General features: G+C 28.5%; 1 protein-coding gene across 1 annotated transcript in view; it reads left to right on the top strand.

Annotated features, from left to right (window-relative positions):
- Positions 1-23,224, top strand: part of LOC129964208 (beta-1,4-glucuronyltransferase 1-like) — a 40,094-nt gene extending 16,870 nt beyond the window's left edge. Inside the window, exons 2-3 of the mRNA XM_056078927.1 lie at positions 14,102-15,239; positions 20,913-23,224. Of these exons, the coding sequence (XP_055934902.1) occupies positions 14,115-15,239; positions 20,913-21,107 (1,320 nt within the window). The 5' untranslated portion in view covers positions 14,102-14,114 and the 3' untranslated portion in view covers positions 21,108-23,224. The remainder of the gene's footprint in view (positions 1-14,101; positions 15,240-20,912) is intronic.
- The last annotated feature ends 508 nt before the right edge of the window (positions 23,225-23,732 follow it).

The following is a 23,732-nucleotide window of genomic DNA, read 5'->3' on the forward strand; positions in this document are numbered from 1 at the left end:
GTATATGAAAAAATAGATAACATTTTATTTTTCTTATCGAGTGCTAAAATTCTCATTTACATAACAACTTTCTTTAAAATAATTCTTCGAAGAGATTTCTGTCATCACTTCTTTAAAAGATGTGTACATAAAACAAGGCAGATTAAAAGATTTCTGTCATTACGAATTAAAGTAAATTAATCTGATTATGTTAATATGACGTAATAACAATAAATGGAGTCTGCTATAATTTTATACTTTTTTCTTTTTCATATGCAAGAGATGATTGATTAAAATCTTGAAAGTAGATATAATTTCCTTTTATGTTTACCTAAGTCGGCTATAGTTTTAATCGTTAAAAAAAATTTAATGGATTAAAAAATTCTATTAATTTTTTTCTAAGAAACTAATATATATATACATATATATAACAGTAAAAAAGAAAATCGCTGTAAAAGTCAATAGAATAATGCAGCACGTTTTCATAAATGCATTATAAAAATAACAAATGCTATTTTTATTTACATATTTAAATAAACAAAAGTACTGGTTTCTAAATTCAATGAATTTTCATCAGAATTAAAAAAATTTTGTTTGTGTCGATTAGCGATTCGTTATGTTTTTTGAAAGTATCAGTTCATTTTTTTTTTACTAGTTGTACTAATGCTTCAAAATAAACCGTTATTTCTTTAAATCCTTGGGAAAGAATATAATCGCAGTGAATTTCAACTGTTAAAACTCGGGTGATATGCAGATATGGAAATATCATTATTAATTCATTTTGTATTAAATAAATGAATGAGACAATCTCCCAATCGCAGTCTACTAAGAAGATAAAATCCAAAATTAGTCTCTGGATTTTTTTCACGCATCATGAACATTAAATGTTTTTATGTTATTTCTTTTACCTTGATCAAAGTTATATGATGATACATTTTTCATATCAATACTATATTAGCGACACGTGACGACGAAATCAATCAACTTGTTGCACCTTTTAGTACAGCAATTCAATGTAAGGTCTAACAGATAATTATAACTTGAAGAGTTTCTTTTGAATACTGAATTTTATTTTCTTGTTTAAAATATCTAAATAAAATTTCTCTAAATCAGAAATCCTATCGATATCTTTAAATAATTCTTTTCTGATTAAATCCTCCCTGCCTCCCTTTATTTTTTGTTTTATTTTTTATGCATTTATTACTATTATTAGTAGTATTTTTTTGTCTTCCTACTATTATATTTTCCTGTTTAAACCTGTATATGAGACGATTAGAATTTAAAACCAAAACAATGGATTTAGTCGTATAAGGAGCATTAAAATTTCATAAAATAATTTTAAATAATACAATAACTGGTTAATTATACTATATACTAAATAAATCCTGAATTTAAAAAAATGAAAGTTTTAAAAAATAAATTTTGAAATCATGAATTTTAATGCAGATTTCAAGCTTAAATAAATAAATAATGAAAAATTTAATGTCAAATTCATTATTAAATTTTAATTATATATCACTTTTAAAACCTGGTGTCTTAATTATTTTTATGATATTCCTTATACTTCTTTATGTAAGTTAAACAACTTTTGTCTGAAGAAAGCATATGATTTAATTTTAATCACATGTTAAGATTATCTTGCTTCTTTCCAATTTTATTTCTACGAATATCATGTTTTATGTATGTATGAAGAGAATTAATATGTCACAGAATTTCAGAACTATATTATTTATTCCAACTTTTTTCAAATAATAATAAATGCAGAAAAAATGTATGAAAATTATTTGCACTGTAACTCGTAAATATTTTTTTATATCTTCTTCTGTCAAATAATATCTTTCTTGGTTTAAGTTTAAAAATACAAAATTAAAACCTCTCGCTTTAATAGGACGGAGTTTTCACATTTAAAATGCTAATAGGAGATTTTAACATTTGAAGGAAATATTTCTTATTGTTCTAAAAAAAATAGATTGTAGCTATATTCATTCTAAAAAAATTATATACTAAATAAAATAGTGAAAAAGATTCTGAAGATATTTAATGATATACATAGTTCATATCATAATGTAAGTAAGATTTAAGCGAACCTTCTTGCAAGCTGAATATCTCATCCGTAAAAATAAATATCCTGAGGTTGCAAGCATTTTATCAAAGAAAAAAGATTATAAGATAGATTTTATTATTTCTTTATTTCTACAAATAATAAAGATGTGTGTGTGTGTCAGCATTCCACAGGCCAGGCCATTTGACCTAAAATTACCAAATTTGGCATATATATATATATATATATATATATATATATATATATATATATATATATATATATATATATATATATATATATATATATATATATATATATATATATATATATATATATATATCTTGGCGAATGTACCTCGGATTTTTTTAGAATTTTATTTAAAATCCTAATTAATTAAAGAGTAAGCTGAATTTTATAATTTAGTGCAGCAATTTTCGGAAATATTATTGAATAATAAAACTTACATCAATTGAAAATTTAAAAATTTCTTTCTTTAATGACATTAATTTAATAGTTGTGCAAATTTCAACTGAATTTTGGCATTTTTTTAAAAATGTTTTTGTCTAATTTCCAACATATACATGTTTCCCTGAAATTCAAACCGTTTTTACTGCTTCATCAAATATTTAATCGCGTGATTTTCTTCTATCGTTGAAAGCTTCAGAAGAAAGATATAGCTTACAAAACAAATAAAAAAGAGTAGTTACAATAGAGCGAGCTTTTGAATTTAGATGAACTGGATATTTACGTCCATGGGTAGTTACGTCTAGAACTTCTTTCGGACAATAAACAGTAAGATAATTAAAACAATGCAACTTACTGTCGGATAATTTGGCGGAATCATGAACATGAAGTTATATCTAAACGTGTTATTTGTAATCAAATATGACCAATATTCTCAACGAACCGGCTGGTCGCCTGAGGCGAATAGTAAGCAATAAAAGAATGAAGTAATTTTCAAATATATTTCAAGCTTTTTGATACGTCAAGTTTATCAAAATAAGAAGAAAAGAAACATCTCGAATATGATCTAATGGCTGTTTTTAATTTTTTCTTTTTGTGTCATTCGGTATGGATACGAAACTCAGGTTTCTTGTGAGAGATGGCCTTTCTAAATTCTTTGATAGCTTTTGTTATAAGTATTATTTGGGAATACCAAAACACAATAATGTATAAGTATAATAATTTATAACTCAGAATCTATTGAAATATATTTTAAAATGAACAAAAACACTTTTTTAAAATATTTTAGCTAATTTTTGTTATGTATACAGAAATTGTCCAAATTTGATTCGAAATTGAAAGAATATTCTTGACATTTATATTACAAAACTCAGTGATGAGAAAATAGAAAAATAATTATAGGAAAATCTTCTTGATATATACGATGGTATTGAGTTGATACAATTTGAAAATTCTTCCGTAAACGGATTTTTCATTATGTTGAAGATGAGAATGTATATAAAAGATTTCTATACTAATGAACATGTTGTTAAAAACTACAGGAACTTTTTTTGATGAAATTTAAGCAATTTTTGTGTGATCGATGGCTTTTTCTAAATTTAGCGACAGAAATGTAATACAAAAAATATCCGAAGAATTCGAAAAAAAAAAAAGAACTACAATGAAATATATATATAAAGTGAAAAGATACAGTAATTTTCTAACATAATTCAATTTCCTCCAGTTTTTTTTTTTTCTTTTACTGAGTTATTGATTTCTTAAATGGAGTACTTTTGAAAATGAGTGTTTTTTTCCATCGACCTTTTGTTCTATTTATTACTTTTTTTATTTATTTTTTATAAATCAGGGGGTGCTTGTTTTGTTCCGTCTTTCGATCCGATCATTTTTTATTTTTATTTTTATGGAATTACATTTAGAATTTTTTTCGCTAATACTACTTCTAAGACCTTAATGGAAGCTATAAAAGGCTTTAGTTACGTCTTTAGAAAAAAAAAATTTAAAATGATTTCATGATGTAATGTCCAGGAAATCATAATAAACTCATCGTAAATCCTTTTCACAAAACTGTATAAAGTTTCTTGGAGAGGCTTAATGGTTTTATAATCAATTATTTTTATACATAATTTTTCTTTACACTTTTACAATTTAACATTACTTTTAAAAAAAAGTTTGGTTTATTTTTTTGAGCTATATACTTTTGATAATTCGTTTAGAAAATACAACTAATCAGCTTTCATTCTAGATCAGTTTTTTTTTAATCAATCACTACTCGTTTCTTATTTGTTATTCCTCTGACAAGTAGCTAATATGCTTTGCATTCACTCACTTTGTAGAATTAGTTAAAGGAAATAGAAACTTCTTTTTGGGGTTTACATAGTTTATAATTTTTATTCGTTTTTAATTTAGCTGCATTAATATCCTGTTTAGAAACAAGAAGATTAGTTGAATATGGGCCTTACAGTTTTGAACCGTCGCCAAAAGCTGATACTCAGCTCTTAAAAACGCATGTCTAACTTATAGCAGAGCCACACAGCACATCTTGTAGTTGCATCGGGTTTCGAATCCGTACCACGTAAGTGGCTTGGTTGTAAAGTCTTGGCTTCGGAACGGGAGGCCTCCAGGTTCGTGACATGATTCTACTAAAGTACAGTCATGTAAGCGGGTCTGGGGCACGTTAAACCCGTCCGGACAAACTTCTCCCCTCTAGTATGATGTGGAAATTTGGAAAGGGAGTGCCAGCTCATGTGGTGTCTGGTGGTTTAAAGTTACGAGGTGTGTCCAAAATATCCCTGGTGTTATTATAAAAATCACACGTTAATAAAACTGACCAGTGCCTTACCACTATGCCATCTCGTCCTTACAGTGTAAATCGCATATAGGGTAGTCTATTTGTCAAAGACTAAAGGTAACATGAGACGTCGTTTGTGGCATGAAGCATTTGAGATAGAAATATGATTTCTATTTGTTTAAATGGGACTTTTTTCAGGGGAATTGGTAAATATTTGTGTTCGTCTCAAGACAAATTAGGAAATCTTCCATTATCTGACAAAATTCGTTAGTAAAGCTCACGTAAATATACAGTTTTTTGAATTACACTAATTAAAAATACAGAAAACTGATAAACTTATCTTGTTTTTAATATAACTTACATATATTGTTTTGCATTTATGCAAAATAATTAATATATAAAGGAGTTTTAAAAAAAATCAATATTTTTTAAGAGAATTTATCTTTTATTTTTGTATATATCATCAAACGTGTATATAAATTAAGTAAATATACACAAATACTACAGAATTTTTTATTTAAAAACATTTTTTAAATAATTTTTTTAAAAAAAACTGATGGTTTTTCACTTTAATTATTTAATAGCATTTTCACTTTCTCTACACACGATAGCTAAAATTATCCGTTGCCAATATTAGAAAGCAATTCATCAGTACAAGAATATTAATTTATTTTATGATACTAAACAATGTAATATCATAATATAATCATATCATAATAAACAATGTAATATCATAATAACATTGTAATATCAATATTAATGTAAAAAAACCCATATCAGATCAAATATGCTTCAAAAAAATATTAAATAGCTGCTTTTAGAAATAACATGAATTTTTCCGCCATTCAGCTAAAACATGCAGAACTTTTCTGTACAACAAAACGAAAATAATTAAGTAAAAATTATTTTGATTTTAAACAGTAACATTTTTTTCGTAAATAAAGACTTAGTTCGTAAAACTAAACTATAAAAACTAATTGATGTTTAGCTACTTATTAATAGAATTTTATGTCGGACATTGGCGATCTATGTATGCATATGGCATCTGTAGAAATTCCGCTATTTACAATATACTACCTTGAAAGATACGAATGCAGGTACAGTTTAAACGGCGATAATGATCCATTTCATGTACAAGGATGTTTAATCAGTTGTCTTTCATGTCCATAAGACACGAAACATAGCTTAATCATATGAGACCCAAAGTCAAAATAATTTATTCATTTTGTTATCAACTGGTTTTGACCACTTTCAACTGACAATTCATATTTATAAAAAATAAAATTGTTCAATCATCTTCAAGTATATTTTAAATCATAATAAATAACTCATTGTAATAATAATAAAGAAAATTTGTCTTTAGATAATATAATAATAAAATGATCGAATAATCAACATTCATTCCAATTCATTAAGAGGAAAAAGTAATTGCAAATTTTAATATAATTGCAATTCTATGAGTTTAACATAATAAATATAATCCGTAACTGGTTAGTTCAAATGAATGTGTCTAGCTACTTAGTTTAACCGGTTAACTGTTTCTGACGAGTATACTCGTCATGGAAAAGTAATTCATTTTGCTTTATGATAAGTTTATTCGACCGGAGTAATAAGTAATGACATTTTGCAGTCTGAAATACAATTTTACTTAAAACTTAAGCTTATTCGTAAGTTTCAAGATATTTAAAATATGTTGAGGCCAAGTCGAAATCAAAGGAACAAATAAAAGATTATTAATAATTATTATCAGAAAAACCCGCACATAATACGAATTGCTTTTCTTAAATGTATTGCTGTGTTGTATATTTTTTATGTTTCTTTTCATTCATATGCAAAAAATGTATGTTAGTTTAAGAATAAATAAATGTGATTATTAAAATAAAAAAGTAAAAGTGTTTTCATTACAACATAATTTCCTATCACACATACTCTGACAAATGTACTCGTCATCGCTCAATTTTAGATACGCATTTTCCGAAGAGGTCGAAACATTTAACTGGTTAAGGAAATCCAATATCACTAATTGATTAGAAAATATGCATTGCATTTTACAATTGCATTAAGAATTATTGTTGAAGTAATCCATTATCGCTAAAATGTACTATTATTTCAAACGGGGCTGAAGTTATTCTAATTTTAACTTCTTTGTGCTCATTTGTTTCAGCAAATTAATCAAACCACTTTTTAAATATCGGAAATATCAAATTTGTTAGCTAACAAAACATTTAGATTTTCAAAATTTTTCTCATATGCACATTTAGGTATAGATTTACCCTTTCTCTTATGCTTGTTTTTCTTACTTACATTACGTAACTCCTTTTTCAAATATTCCCATTCAAGCTCAGAAACATTATATTTATAAATTATTATACAAAATTATATGCATTTATTTAAAAAGTTTTGCTCTGACGGGATCTTATCACAGAGTTTCCTTCGGATTTGATTACTGAAACATGAAAAAGCTTCATTTATCTTTGAACGTCCAAAACTGAATTATTTTGCTTAAAAATAAAAATAAATAAGAATAAAAGTTGCTAAAAAATCAATTTGATTGAAAAAAATTGTGAAAAATGCTTTGTTCAAAATATTTTGTATTACTTAAATTCATTGCGCATATATATATATATATATATATATATATATATATATATATATATATATATATATATATATATATATATATATATATATATATATATCAAGATGACCTTGGTTTGACTATTTACACTATCAAGAAAGATAGCACACAGTTTAATCCAATCGAACTGTATTTTGAAATAGAAAAAAAAAGCCATTTTAGGAGTTTTTTTTTTACATTTTAACGTTTAACGTTTATTGAGATGGTTATCCAAAATTAGCTGGGTATGTTACGGGATAGGGAGAAAGTGTTATGGTAAGTGGTTGGTACACCGGCTTTTCAATTTTAAATAAAAGAACATTAATATGAATAGAAAAATGAAATAAAGATTTGTAGATATTTAAAGATATCTAAAAAAATGGTCTACCAAACATTGTGATAACTTTATTAAATCAGCAGTAAATTTTTTAAAAACTTGCAAATGGAAAAAAATATATTTCATTTTCTTTTTTCAAATTTGAGCGAAATTTTTGAAATGTTACTTAAGTAGTGCTAGAAAGAAGGAAATAACTCTTAAAAATTCTAGATCGATATTTGTTGTTTTTCTTGAAAAATGTGACTCTTTGGGAGAAAAAATAAAATCGTAGATCGAGGGGAAAAAAATCTATTGATACTTTTCTATCAATCAAAATTAAAAGCCTAAAAGTAACCCTATTCTAAAATCATAGTTCTTCTGCTTCAAATGTGTCTAATGCGGTTAAAAGTGATAGAAACTGATATTGATTAATCGAAAAACTCATTCATGTAGTTTAAACTGGCCATCAAAAATCAAACCCCATTGGTCATTACCTCATTGCTCATAATTATGTAATGAGTTGCTTCTTTTTACCATTAAATGATTAACTCCTATTTTCGGCTTTACCTTTCTCATGTTCACTCATTACACCTGAACAATTATTCGAATCCCCTACAGCCACACGAGCGTGGAATTTTATCTCCATTTGCATGAAACACGTATCACCTAACACACGATTGTACGTAATTTGACTCCGCCCTCCAACCTCAAGAGGAAGAAAGAAAAAAAATACCCATAAATCAATAGAAATTCCACGTGGGTGAATGCAACGTTTGTAGGCACCGGATCAGTGCGATATCAAAAAAACGGGAAACTTGCCGGATGATAGACGATTCCAGAGTCCGTTCATTGTCCAGGAGGCTGTGATGCGTGACACACCCCACGCCGGACACGCTCCCTTGGCCACGAAGCGGTGAGCGTTCACGAGATTGCGTGACAAACTGTCGGCAGCCTGCTTGATATATGAAGTGGATTTTTATAGGCAGACCGGCTGTTGACGAAGTCCAGTAACGTGTGCCTAGAGGGAAAAAGAATAGTATCCTGCCTATGTAAATTATCCTCTTATTGTTAGTTTTTATGTTGTATATTCAATTATAAAAGTGGTCTTTTGGAATATTTAATGAAAGTAAACTCTTGATATGGTAATACTGAAAATATTTTGGTTAATTTTTAATAAAATAGCGCTCAATTATCGCATAAAAAGAGATAATGCTCTGCATATGAAAATTGTCTTTCTATTATTTGCTTGTATTTTATACCTAATCACAGGAATGGTAGTATAAAATATTAGAGGAATGCAAACTTTAATGCTAAAAATCTAAAAATAAATTAAAATTGTTAGGTAATATATAGAGAACAATTCGAAAATCAATTTTATGGAGTTTCTACTTTTTCTAAAAAAAAAATTGAGAGGATGTATATATAAAGTGACCAAATTTTTTGAATTTCAGTCCGAAAGTCGAATTTCGATGAGATGCTGAGAATATTGGACAAAATATGGAAAATATGTAAATAAATAAAGAGAAAAATTAAAAGTCAGAATACTGAAACAATTAGGTATTTAGAAATTCCATTTGTACTTTATAAGTATTGCAAAAATCATACTGCAAGAATGATAGTATAAAATATTAGAAGTTCAATACTAATGATTTAAAAATAAATTTTAAATGTTAGGTAATATATACAGATGAAGAGTTAAAACAAGTTAATGCATTTTCAACTGTTATTTACCAAAACTGAATAAGTGAATCGTGTGAAGAAAAATTAATTACAGTGAGTTTCTACTTTAAAAAAAAAATTGAGGGATTGTATGTATAAAGTGACCAAGTTTTCTGAATTTCAGCTCAAGAGATGAATTTCGATGTGGTACAGAGAATGTTGGACAAAATATGGAGCATTTGTAAATAAATAAAGAGAAAAAAAAGAAGTCAGAACACTGAAACTATAAAGTATTTGGAAACTTCATTTGGTTACTTTATAATTATAGCAAAAGTCAAAAGTATTAATTAATTTTTGTCTGATATTTTTTTAAAATTTAATTCTAGTTTTTAAAAAATATTTAGTACTTACAGATAAAATTCTTGATCAATGTCGAAAAATTTGAATTTGTCATGAATATCTCTTTTTTTATCATACTGCCTTCCGAAACATTTAATCATCAGATTTTGTATTAATCTAACACATAAATGAATCTTAAAGTATTAGTTAAAAAATAACAGAATGAATTTCATATTTAAAAAACTTAAGTATTTGAAGGTTTTAACATTTTAAGATATATATCAGATTAGATAAAGGAAAGAATGATAAATAAATAAATAAGTAAATAAAAAACATTCCGATTTGATAAATGAATCTTGTGAATTTACTCAAGAAGTTGTCATAATAAAAAATTATTCATTAAAGGTCCTACAAAATCAAACAGCCACAGTTAATAACTTTATCTTACAATGAATGACGTAAAATAAAACATTAAATTTTCTGCATTTATTTATATTTATGCATCTACAATTTGAATAGAAATATAGATCTGTATAATTAACCCTTCAATTTCAGCCTATTTTAAATTACTCTTTATTTACAATGCTTTTGAATAAGTGAGAATAGTTTTGCAGCGAAATGTAATTTTATTTATATGCAACTCAACAACTTAGTGTTATAATTAATTCAATCAATCAAGAACAACTTAGCCTCGAAATTGCATAACATAAAGGAGAAACATTCTTTTTAAGTTGCCGAATGAATAAGGGTTAAAAAATGCTTTTACGATTATCATATATTTCTGATAATTCAAGAAAAGGTCACATTAAAATTCGGCCTTATAAATTTTTCTTCTGTGTGCATTGCATATGCGTCACGTAAACGATTTGCTAATTCAATAATTCAGTCTTCCCTAATTACAGCTTATCGATCGTAAGAAAGTTTTAGTGTATTCTTCATCAAACATTTATTCTAATTACTATCTTAATGCATTTCTGATAAAAAGAAATACCCTTAGGTATTGATTTTTATGAAGATCATGAAAAATTTTCTACGAAAAAAAGTATTCGATGTTTATTGCTGATAATTTTTTATGAATGCAGGGTTGATAGTTAATTTTTTTTCGGTCAAAAAATAGTTAATCTTCAGGGATGTTTTCTCAAATGACATGATAATTTTTAAAAATTATTGCTTTTAAAGATGTTTTTTAAATTTTATTTTATTTTTTATGTATTTTTCTTTACTGATTTCTAAAATTTGTGAAATTTTTCTTATTTATGTTCAATGAAAATATAACTATTTTTTAAGGAATATATTAAGTTTTAAATCAAAGTTTATGCATTGAAAAAAGGTCGATTTTTTTTTATTCAGAGATTTAAAAAGGATTTTTGTGGAGATAATAAGACTTGTCCTCTTCTATTACTGAAAATCTATATAAATGGTATTTAAGTCGTCAACAGTCAAATAATTTCGTCTGAATTTTTTTACGGTTAATATATGAGAAGTAAATATCACTTTGCAAAGACCATATTAATGCTATTGTAAATAATATACACATTGGATAAAAATAATCTCAATGCGGTAAAAGATATTGTATAGAATATATAATATTTCTTCTCAAAATTTAAATATGTGAAAAAGAATTAAACATTTCTCCAAACACATTTATGTAAAAAAAAAAAAAAAAATACTTCAAAAGTTTTTTGTTTTTTTTGTAGATAGAATATATAATTATCTGAAACGGAATTCAAAATTTTTCATCATATCAGAAATAACATGTACCAAATTAATATATAAATTTTTCGAGTTTTATGGAAGTGGCTTTATATTTGTCGAAGTCACTTCCGTCAACTACCTAAGCCATTTTGTTTGAATTACTACTAAATGAATTAAGTATCAATAATTTTGAAGCAACTTTATTTTGTACTTTTTGTACTCCAATTTGTAACATTTCTTTACTCTTCAAATTTTTATTTTAAAATTGGCAATGGAATCTGTCCGGGGAACTAATTTATTAAACAGAAGTTGGTTGAATGTAGATAGGAATGAAATCACTTAGGCTTTTGCTTAGTAATAATAATTTGGAAACAATCCTTGTTGCAACATTGGGATCACTTCCATATTGAAAGTAATAAAGGGTTACCAGGATGAGTTACTGCAATGAATATTTTGCATTCTAAAGAATACATATTGAATGGCCCATACTGCTGTCCAAAGAAGTTGAATGAATATAGATTAAATTAAAACTTTGTAAGAATATTTTAATTTATAAAGCACAAAATCATGCATTTGATCAATCAAATTGCAATGAATTTTTTTTTTCTAATGGAAAAGAATCTACAAACTTCTATATCACCATTATTGCAGCTCTATATTTTGAAATTGAACATAAAATCAATATTATGTTCTCATTCAGTTTGTTTCAAACAAGTATTGTTCTACACCTAACGGATAGTGTATTATTCTTGATTCAACAATAAAAGAGATGGTTTTTCAAAATATAAGAAGCATATATGCAGTCTTTAACATTTGCTTTCTATTGGTTTAGTTAACTGAATTGCTTGGTTAGGCCTTTTTTAATCGGAATATTCACAGATAGTAATTTAGAGTTTACTGAAAAAGGATTTCTATTTTTAGGCAATATCTGAGATTAGACATTGTTTTGCCGGCGTCCTGGCATAGGGGTAGCGCGTCTTCCCCGTGATCTGGGCGTCCCGGGTTCGAGTCCCGGTTTGGGCATGGTTGTTCTTCTGTTGTTCTATCTGTGAGATGTGTGAATGTGCCCTCCTGTAAAAAGGTGTTGTGCAAGCGAATGAGTGATGCGTGAGTAGCAAAGTCGTACTCTTGGCCCTAGTTGGCGCTGCTATAAAAAATAAGAGACGTCCCCCTCAGGCTTAAATCGCTGTCTTCGTAACAGCGGGCTTGTCAGTGGCAAGTGCCATAAGAAACAAACAACAAAGACATTGTTTTGGATAAATACACCGTTGCTAAATCGAACTATTAAATGTCATTTTGCTTTGCAAATTTTCAATACATTCAATTTGAAAATTCACAAATTACTCAAAATTTCTCAATCTCTTCACATTTTTATTAGTTTAAATTCTAGAATTTTTAACAAGTCTTCAGGTTGTTTGATAATATAAAAAAGTAAAAGTTCAATAAATTAAAGAAACTACACGCATCAATTCTTCATTGAGTAGGCACTTGAAGAATAGTGAGGGTATATTTGAAAATAACTAAAATTGGACCTCAGTTACTCATATAAATACTTTTATATTTTTGGTTCAAATAAGTAAAAGGGAAAACAATTTTTTTACTGAAATACAATTGCAAAAGTTGATTTAAGACCGTGGGATGAAATTTGCTTAAAAATTTTCAAATATTATTTGAAAATTGCTGCATTGTTCTTACATTAATCCCTTTTATTTAAAAAAAAAATATTTTTACATTATTTCAAAAAGAAAATAATACAAAAAATTATAAGTTGAAAAGGAAATTAATTCATGTGACGCCATAATAACATTAACCCTAATATATCTGACATTATCTTTGTTTACATTTTGAGTATATTTTGGGACACAGAAAAAAAAATGCATTATGCACCGGCTTTTAATTATTTTACTGAGACAGAAAATTATTAGAAAAATGCTTTTCAGTTGATGCATTACTTCAGGCATGCACTGGGAAAATTCGTATGCCCTCTCTTAAGCTTGAATCAAATTATGAGTTGTATTCTTTTAAGTGTTATTAATTATTTATTTTATGTATTAGAAAAGTTATTGTTATTGACACTAGCTAACTTTATGTTACGCATATTAATTTACTAATTTATTAAAATAAAAAGCAGCGTATTAAATAATTTAAATAAAACATGCTAATTTTTTAAAAAAATATTACGATTTAGATTAAAAAATGATTTTAATACAAACATAGAGAGATATTAAATAGATATAGAGGAAGAGCTTAAAAAACGCTCACAACTTAATTAAGTTTTGATATAAGAAATAGATTATCATAACAAATATAAAAGTAGGCATTTACTTAAAAAACAGCAAAAGACTTTATGTTATTAACGTTAAAGACAGCAATTGTATAATGCGATTAATTTGATAGTAGATTTAAAACTTGAAACTGCTCACATTTCTTTATCATGTGCACGTAAATTGATCCTACCCTGTTTAATATCATCAAGATTAAAAAAATATTTCGAGCTATTAATTGGTAAAAGTTCGACAGGGATGAATTTCCAAAGGAGTTTACAGCAGTCAACTCTAAAAGTTGACCAATATAAGCTCCTTAAAAGCCACCGAGGAATTTTATTCTCTTTATGCCATAGTGAATGAGTATGTTACTAGAAAATTTCTTTAAAATGATCTATTTTTGAGGTTATAATTAAGTTTTCACTTTTTCTTACAGGTTCTTACACATTATGCGGCAGCGTTGCCGCTTAATATGCAGTCGATCGTCTCTTTATCTCTATGTCACGGCCATCGCTCTCTTCACTCTCTGCAACATTTTGGCCATCATTTTGATATCTCGTAATACCAAACAAAACGATCAACCCATCGAGAAAATAAATGTGGAAGAACCAATATTTCCTCCACAGGATGGGGGTCTCCTGATTGGAAATCTTCTCTCCAGTTTTGTTTTTAACTTTAATCAGTCGTCTTCCAGAACCGACACGAAGCGCACTTACATCATCCATGATGCAGTTGTGGTTGGTAACGCATATGAAAGCTATAGGCAGTCTGCTTATGTCACCCTGGCCACACAATGTTCCGTCGATAGACTGCATATGTTGTTCGAACTGGCTGACATCTGGAGAGCCCCAATGTCTATTGCAGTTTTTGTTCCTGGCGTGGACTTCTATATTGCGAAGGTATATATCGCGTATCTTAGGCTTTGTTCTCAGGTCATACGTACAAACGCTACATTCCATTTCTTATACCATCGCGATATGGCCCCCACAGATTCTTATCTCTCAGATCATGCCCACGACCACCAGGCTGTTCCGTCTTGTGCAAGGAGCAAAGAGGCCCTTCCATTGCTACTCCGGTACAGAACTAGCAGCTTCAGACGCTGGTGGCAGCAAGCCCTCCATCCTCAGAACCATTTGAGGAATGTTGCTCGCAGAGGTGTCAGGACACCTTATCACTTCCTTACAGACATTGATATATTGCCTGTGAATGGGCTCGCCCATCAATTGGATGTTTTTCTCAGTACATCCCCCAAAGGACAGTCATGTCCTAAATGTGTGTATGTAGTGCCTACATATGAGATGCCAGAACAATTGCCCGTACCGAGAAGCAAACCTGAACTTTTGGAAAGGATAAATAAAAAGCAGAGCAGACCTTTTCATGCAAAAGTATTTATTCATAATCAGTATGCAACTAATCACTCGCTTTGGGAAAAGATACCAAACACTAGGGAACTTGAGGCTGCTTACAAGATTAGCAACTATGAATTTTTTTATGAACCTTTCTTCGTCGCAAGAGCTAATGTTCCTTTATACGACGAAAGGTTTATAGGCTATGGGTTTACCAGAAATACTCAGGTATGTCTAATATTTTCTGCCTTTCTTTCTTAATGTTATAATTTAAATTATCTCATTGCTAAGCTTTTATTGTCACAAAATAAGATGTGTAGAAAGTGTGTAACCACTTTATGACATAGATATCATTTGAAAAAAATGCGGTAAATTCTTTTTTTTTTAAATCATCATAGCCATGAACTTTAGAAAATCTCAGCTCAAACGTTTCAACGAAAACCCCTCGCAATATGTATGACAGAATTAAAAATGATAACAAAAAAAACTGTTGTAGAAAACTTGTTAATGTGTAACGACTGAATGATTATGAGACTTAGTCGAGGGGCATTACTTGACAGAAAGCCGCAGCAAAAAACACTTTTTAATGTAATATTTAAATTTAGCTATGTTTTCCACTAATGTCTTGAACTCCTATAATGAACTAATGTCTCCTCCCTACAATAAGACAATTAAATTCAGTTGATCTACTTTTTGTTGCATTAATTTTTGTGACAAATTTAACGTTTTCTTTTGATTTTTTGTTATGCAGTTATGAACAGTCTACAGTCTAAAAAAATAAATTTGTGGAATGAATGGGTTAAACAAGGTTTGCATTAATCCTATAAGGGAAATATCATAGTTTCGTTTCATGGAATATTTCAGAATGTATTTTCTCCACATACCGTAATGTATCCGATTCTTACATCGAATAACAAAATTTATTTACACCAGAGATAAAATTGAAATAGCAATTAATTTAAAAGATAAAATAACTTGGGCATTTTTGAAACCTCTGGGTAAATAGAGCTTTATAGGTTTGGATTTGCTTAGGTTTTAATACTTTAGGTGTGTGTCACATTCTTAAATTGACTGAAATAGCAATGGATGACTCAATAATATTATTAGCACGTTAAGTAAATTCATACTCCAAGGAATAAAAATTGTAAGCCAATGTTTATTTACATGTTGTCCGATAATTTTCGGTGTAATTACAGAAATGCCTTTAAGTGCTTGTTTCATTTATTTCTTCCTCAACTGCTAATGCTCTTTTCTTGTATAGTGGCATTGAATGACATCAAACGAAGTCCTATTTTTATTATACCGTAAATATTGATATTTTCACTAAAAAAAATATTTTTGAATCGGATATAGGTTTTCGTGTTCGATCAAGGCACGGAATTAAGGGAACGACGCCCTTTAGTATTTAAATGGAGAAAAATAACAATTTCAATCGATTTTTGTTCGTTCTCAATCGATATATTTTCATTTCTATATTTAAGCTACTTTTTCTGTTAGCGAAATTTTCTCATTTACGTCCTGTTTTTGAAATGGACATTTCTTCTGAAAATAAATGAGCTAAGTGGTCGATATCACTTAACAATGTTTAGCGGCCTCACTAGATATATTTTTTTTATCCCTTCTAAGATGTGTTTTCGTTAAAAGTGATCGAAGAAGAAGGTTTCAAGCACGCTATCCTAAACGATGTTATTTTCAAAGAAACTATCGATCTTATAATCGAAATATATTGATTAGATCAAATGAAAGTCACTGCAAATAAAAAAAAGCTTTAAAATAAGGATTTACCGATGTATATTGATTATGTATATAGTGTATTCCAGATTATTGATTATGTATATAGTATTCCAGAAATCGTAAAAATATGTTTTCAAACAGATAAATGAGTTCTGCTTGAGAATATTTTGTTCATTTTTAGCACTTTTCAGGAATAAAAAGAAAAGAAAAGAGAATTTTCTCATTTCTCGGTCATATTTTCATTAGTTGTTGCAACATTCTTGCAAACAAAAAAAAACAAACTGTAATTTCTTTAAAAACAATACGTTGTGATTTTGATGAATTTCCTGGCTTTTTTTCATCCTTGAACAGTTTGAGGGACTGAAATCTTTCTTTCTAAAAAACTGAAGGAATATCAGTATTGAGATTAAATTTGCGGTCATTATAATGACATTGTTAATCTGCTAAAATTTTAAAGCGAATTCATCATTGAAAAACAATTAGGTATGTATATTCATGTCCCTGTGAATGCGAACACAGAGAACGCAATATGCTTGAGAAATGAAGCTCGGTATATGATTTTTATCTTAAAAATTGTTAATCTGGGTCAAGATCGAATTTGTCAAGGAATTGTCAGCTTTTTATTGGTGAATTGTGTGAATGTTATATTTAAACAGGCAAAAGACTAGGAAAAAAAAAGCTGAAATGTGGTCTGAAAACCAAATTATAATTTTTTATCTAATGGACTAAAGAAGAAGAAAAATTCAAAATACATACTCGATTTTTTTTCCAGTTTGCTTTGAAGTTAAACACATAACAAGTCTTTTGAATATTTTAAAATTTGTTTTATAACATGAAATGAATTTTTACATCATTCACCGTTTTATCGAATCCTCTTTTATATCCCTGAAAAATCTATAAATCTATTATTTATAAAGCTATATTTATGAATAATGGTCAGAACCTTATTTATTTATAAGTTTCTAAAAAAATGATTGCCTACTTTTGAGGAATGAACTCACTTTCGCTTTATTTCATTTTACAGAAGAAAAAGAAAAACTTTTAAGCAAAATCGTCTGTCAAATGTCTTTTATACAGATAATCAGTGAAATATTTCCAGAATGCAATTCTCTGAATTTAAAAGATAAATATTCAGAAACATAATGGGATATATTATCTAGAAAATAAATACTCTATATCCCGATTCGAATCATGTACAAATTTATTTCACTTAATTCGTGAATCACTCCAATTTCATAAGCACTATTTTTGTGCTATTATTTACATTGTTTACAACATTTACTTTTATTTGTGAATTTAATTTGTAAATTGTGAATGTAATGTGTAAATTGTAATCCGCATTGCTTCTCGTATGTTTAAAGATAAATATATAAATATAATTTCTACTTTTATATTTTTAACTTAGTCAATTAAAAAGCACATTTTTAATCAGATAGTGTTATTATTTTTACTATTAATCTTAAATCATGTGAGGAATATTCCGCTTACAGTCATCTGTTAATTAAAAGTATAAATTTATCATTTAGTAAAAACTTTTACTTATAGTTTTAACTAAATACAGGTTTAATATAGCTTTAACTAAAGTTTATTAATTTGATCTTAGCTCAGAAATACATTTTTTCTAAATTTGTATTATTATCAGTAGAAATTTTTTTTTTAAAAAAAATTACTAATTTTTTTCAAAATAAAAATTATTTTAATTAATTATAATTAAGAAGATCCTAAATTTTCCGCCTTTTCCTTTTACTTTAACTCTGAATATAATAATTTTTTTCTATGTTTAAACAGATTTTGTATAAATCTAAATAAATACCTGTCTAAGCATAGAAAAATAATTTTTACATTTAATGTAGGAAATTCCGTTATTTACGATTATGGGGGGAAAAAAACATTGCTTAACTAAAATTTCTTTTCTAAAATTCTTCTTTCTCATGTTATATACATATTAATCAAAAAGTTTTAATAAATAAATTAATTAATAATTCATTTTTAATGATAAAATAGTGGCAATGCAAATGTAAATCTTTGTGCAGTGTAGAGTTAACTCAAAAATATTTAATTATTACACATTTTTCATAATTAATGCCGTAACAGATTAACTCAGATTTTACTCGCGGTAATTACACAAACGTTGCAACTTGCTTTAAAACCATTTGCAAGCTCTTCAGAGGCACGGGCATGGAGTTATTAATTTAATTGAAAACGTGTCAAGCATTTTAAAATAATGAGGAAAAACAATTTTACGCAACGCTCATCGAGTTCTCCAATACCTCACGTAAAGTTTCTCTTCTGGCATTTTTTCAGATTTAATTACGATAAAGTGCTTGGATGGCCGCCTCTGCCTGAATTACATTTAATTAAATCTCTGTAGCAGAAATGCATTTTCAAAACACAACACCACTTAAGCATTATTTGGTGTTTCTAACAATTACTTTAATTTTTCAGAAAACAATCTTTATCAAATAAACTAATAAGCTGTAATATCTTCTAGAGAAAAGGGACTAGAAAATTTTATATTTCAATTTAGATACTGTTTTCGACTAGCTTATTGGCTTGAGTTGGGGATTTTCAACTGTCCCTACAATTACATAAGTTTTAGATAATAAATAAATGTCGTAGTTTAAATGAATTTTCGATAAAGTAAGAAAATTAAAAGATGCAAAACGGAAAATAAAAAGAAGGGTAGGATTATCTTCTTCAAAAATACTGACACCTATGGGCACATTTAATTTTTCTTTGAATTAAAATTACTCAGAAACGAAAAAAAACTAAAATCGATTAAATTCAATTTTTTTTCACAGAATTACTACCAAAAAATTTAAAATATTAATCAAAAAAAAACCTTAAACCATATTTTAATGAAGAAGTTAAATAAAAAAAATTTAGCCATGAAGAGGTTAAAATTTAGCCATTAAGAAGTTAAATAAAATATTATGTTGAAATTATTTTCAAATATATTTTAAAGGGAAAAAAGTCAATTAACATTTAATCATAATTCCATGATAAATGAAATCTCATCTTATTGCATGCTTTCTGTAACATCACATGTTTTTTTTTAATCCTAAAAAGTATACAATGGATTCCAAACCTAAATTAGTACGGTGCATTTGAACGTCCATCAAAAGAAATGTTTCCATTCTTTTCTAAATATTCAAGCACAGGCTACAGTTTAAATGCATCATTTGCTTCTCTAACTTTTCTTTCCAAAGATCATGAAAGAGAATAAATGCTGATCTTCAAATTTGTTCCTGGACAACTAACATCAACATGCGGTTGTGCTAGAAGCGACAATGTGCTGCTGTCTTGATAATCTAAGCTGTAGCAATTAGAATTACTGTGTTATTAACAAAATTTGTCAAATTTATCATCAGGTTCACCAAGGAAGCGAATTTCCCACATACTGCATCACAAAAACACAGTTGTAACAATTCCCGAGTAGCATATTGCCCTGCCAACGTAGCTAGTCATTGCCATTACAAGCATAATACTGTGATGCGCTTTATTATGCTCTAATTCTTGGACTTTAGATGCAGTTATGTATTTAGCAAGCATTTTGAGTATTAAAATCGTCGTAATGGTTGCTAATATTTTCGATTATAAATTTGAAAATATGAGCCCTTATCATACGTTTTCATTTCATATTTTTAATTTAAAAAAGATAATTGTTTTATGGTACTTTTCAATCCCACGGGTGGGGAGGACATCGTAATTGAAGATGAGAATCTTCCTGCATAGTGGTTAGCTCGCGCCACCCTTGTGGGTATACGTAAAGGTGAGAGTTGGCTACCTCCCATCAAGGTACCTACCTCCCACGGACATACTTCTTTAGGGAAGTGTGCACCGTGGCCGCTGATGACCCTTAGGACTCAACCACAGTTCCCACCAGTGTTGCTGTTGCAGCGATCCGGTCATTCAAGTTTTTTCGTGTGCCTTCGGGCGGGGCGAGGTAGTCAATCTGTAATGGTTATTGTACTTTTTAAAACAGAATTGGAATGTCATAACGCCACTCTCAACGAATTCTCTTGACATTTAAATCAAAGACTTAACAAGGAAATTAATTATTATCCTTTAAAATATGTTGTTAATGGATAAGAACTTATACATATACTAATTTTGATTCAACATTCTCAAAGCTGATCTCTTTTCTGTTTTTAAATACAATTCTAGGTCTTCGAAATGCATCTTGCTGGCTTTGAATTGTGGGTCCTGAATCCAGCTTTCGCAATTCACAGAGGTATCCAGAATAAAAGAGGGAGAGGAGCTTGGCGAGAAAGGCAGAACATCATCAATAGGAAACAGTTCATTCGATTCAAAAATGAAATGGCAATCAAATATCGATCGCGCACAAAGGGACGCTTATAAATTTCGCCAAAGAAAACAGAATTCCAAAGTATTGACTCTTTATTTTTATGTTTTATACTGGAAAGTGCTATCTGTGTTATTTGAAAAAAAATTGTATCCTTCCAAGAGGTATCAAAATGTATATTGTTTATGAAAACCCGAGCGTATTAATGCTCCTAAGATACATGCCATTAGCGATCAGACAATTTAATTATAATACAATTGAGCATCGTGCAGGACATAAAAGTATATGGTGATACACCACAGCATGAGAATGTATAATAATATAAGGGTTACCCAAATGAAAAATGGACAAGTTGAATGAAAAGAATATCTTTATTGGTAATCATGAGAAATTGTCATGGCAGTTGTAACACAGGTTATGTAGTAGGTCTTTGCCTTTGCTGTAGGAAGATGGTGACTGAATCTTGAGGAAGTCCTTCACTTCGTCGTCCGAATGCAAACGTATCCCCTGCAACGTTCTTTTAAGTAGCCCAAAGATGGAAATCACAGATCAAAGACAAAATAAAAGATGTGGAAATCACAGGGGAAATATTCCGGACTGTACGACTGATGTTCTAACTTTTCACAACGGAGTTTTCGTTAAGGTCGTCTGAGTTTCACGAGAAACGTGTGGGCGGTCACTGTCATGGAAAATGATCACATGTTGTGTGAGAAGGCCTGGCAGTTTGCTTTTGATTGCTTTCTGTAGTTTATCAGAGTATTGCAGTATTGTTTTGGATTGATAGTGCTCCTTTGGGGCAGGAAATCAATGAAGAGTGATCTACGGCAATCGAAGAATCTGAAACCCTACTACCGCGCTTTGTTCCGATCTGGACGCATCTATGCATAACACGACTTTACTTTCGATCGATTTCCTCTAATACAAACAGCTTTCATTGTTGAACGCCGCATGCAGTGCATACCTCCTTCCGCCTTTTATATCAAATTTTGGTGGCGTTGTTATGGCTGCAGTCATTCTTACGCAATCTTAAGTGTCCATTTTAAATTTGGGCAACCTTCATATATGAATTAGCACTTGGTTATTATAATTATTATGCCGAAAAGAATCCGGTTTTTTTTTTTTTCTTTCCTTTTGTTTCTCCAAATAAAATTCTTGCTGTGAGATTTTTTTTCTTCCCGCCTTATAATAAATGTATCATTGTCAACTGACATCGAAATTCTGAATTGTATACGTTTTCTTTATTATAACTACAATTGATCGTTATTATCATTTGTGTGCATTCGGATTTTTTTATTTATATCTAAAAAATCTACAGTTTATCTATAATTGATGATTACTATGCTAATTGCAATGTCCTAAGATATGATCACATTTAACAGACACATGTGTTGATTTCTTGCTTTTACGATACCCAATAAGTATAAGATATTGTCCGATATTTCCAAACTATGTTTTTCTATATTTTAAAAATCGTCTAATATCATGAAGATATTGTAACAATAGTGTTGGGATTTTTGTACTAATAAAATAAATAATGCAAATAAAATTGCGTTTACTATACTTATGCTATTTTTTTATGTAATTCGTTTAGCTTAATTGCTTCTTTGCCACAATTGGGTTCTTTTACCAGAAAATATTACTATGTTCACAACACAAACGATATAAGGCGATGATATATAATTTTTATGAATACTTTTGAGAAACAACACCTCGCAATATATATATATATATAAAGTAAAAACTATGAAGTTGTGAATAAGATTTGAATCATTCTATTTCTGGAATTAGACATGATATCCATTGAAATGTTTATTTTAAAATTCCCCAGGATAACGTCTTTAGTTCCTTAGGCTGTTTATATTGGATAAGTAATTGATTTTTTTTTTAAATGCAGTGTAGCATAATTCTTATAATTATGGTGTTTCGCTAAAACACATTTAATGTAATAGCATAACAAATATGAATTTAGTTTTATATCAATACATTTAATAACTATTGTTGTGAATAATTCATAAAGAGATAATTGTCCGATATATTGTGAAATAATTGTCTACTTAGATGCATTTTCTAATAGAGACTTATATTCAACATTTATGTGAAATTTTTGTTTCATTTGTACACATATTAGTTACATGTTTATATATTTATATGCTTCCAGAATCAAATCAAATCAGATTGATTTAAGTTTGTAAATATATTTGACTAACCCTGTGGGATATGATATTCTTCCAATATGAAAAATGTATGAATTTTTCTGTAAACTTATGTATATCATGCAAAAATTGAAGTACTTTTGTATGTATTCTATTCCTAATAAAACTTCAATTTAGTTGTAAAGTTTCAAATTATTATAGAGATATAGTAATTCTGAACATTAAGTTCAATAAGAATAATAATTATACTTATTTTAAATGTTATAGCGGCTGTAATAATTAAATGGATTTCTTTAAGAGTATTCAAATCAAAAAGAAAGAGAAATATACTTTGGCAATGGTGTTACTTAATAAATAGCTTTTGAGTTTGAAAATAACTGATTTATTACTCATTATCGGATTCAGAAATCCTCCGAACTATTGCACATGCGTCAGGAGGCGTTTATTTCGCAAAAAAAAAAAAAAAAAAAGAGTGAGAGGAAAGGTGAAAGAAGGAGACGTTTATATTTAGCAATAGGGTGAATTCAG

The sequence above is a fragment of the Argiope bruennichi genome, chromosome 3, assembly GCF_947563725.1.
Source record: "Argiope bruennichi chromosome 3, qqArgBrue1.1, whole genome shotgun sequence".
NCBI classification, from domain to species: domain Eukaryota; kingdom Metazoa; phylum Arthropoda; class Arachnida; order Araneae; family Araneidae; genus Argiope; species Argiope bruennichi.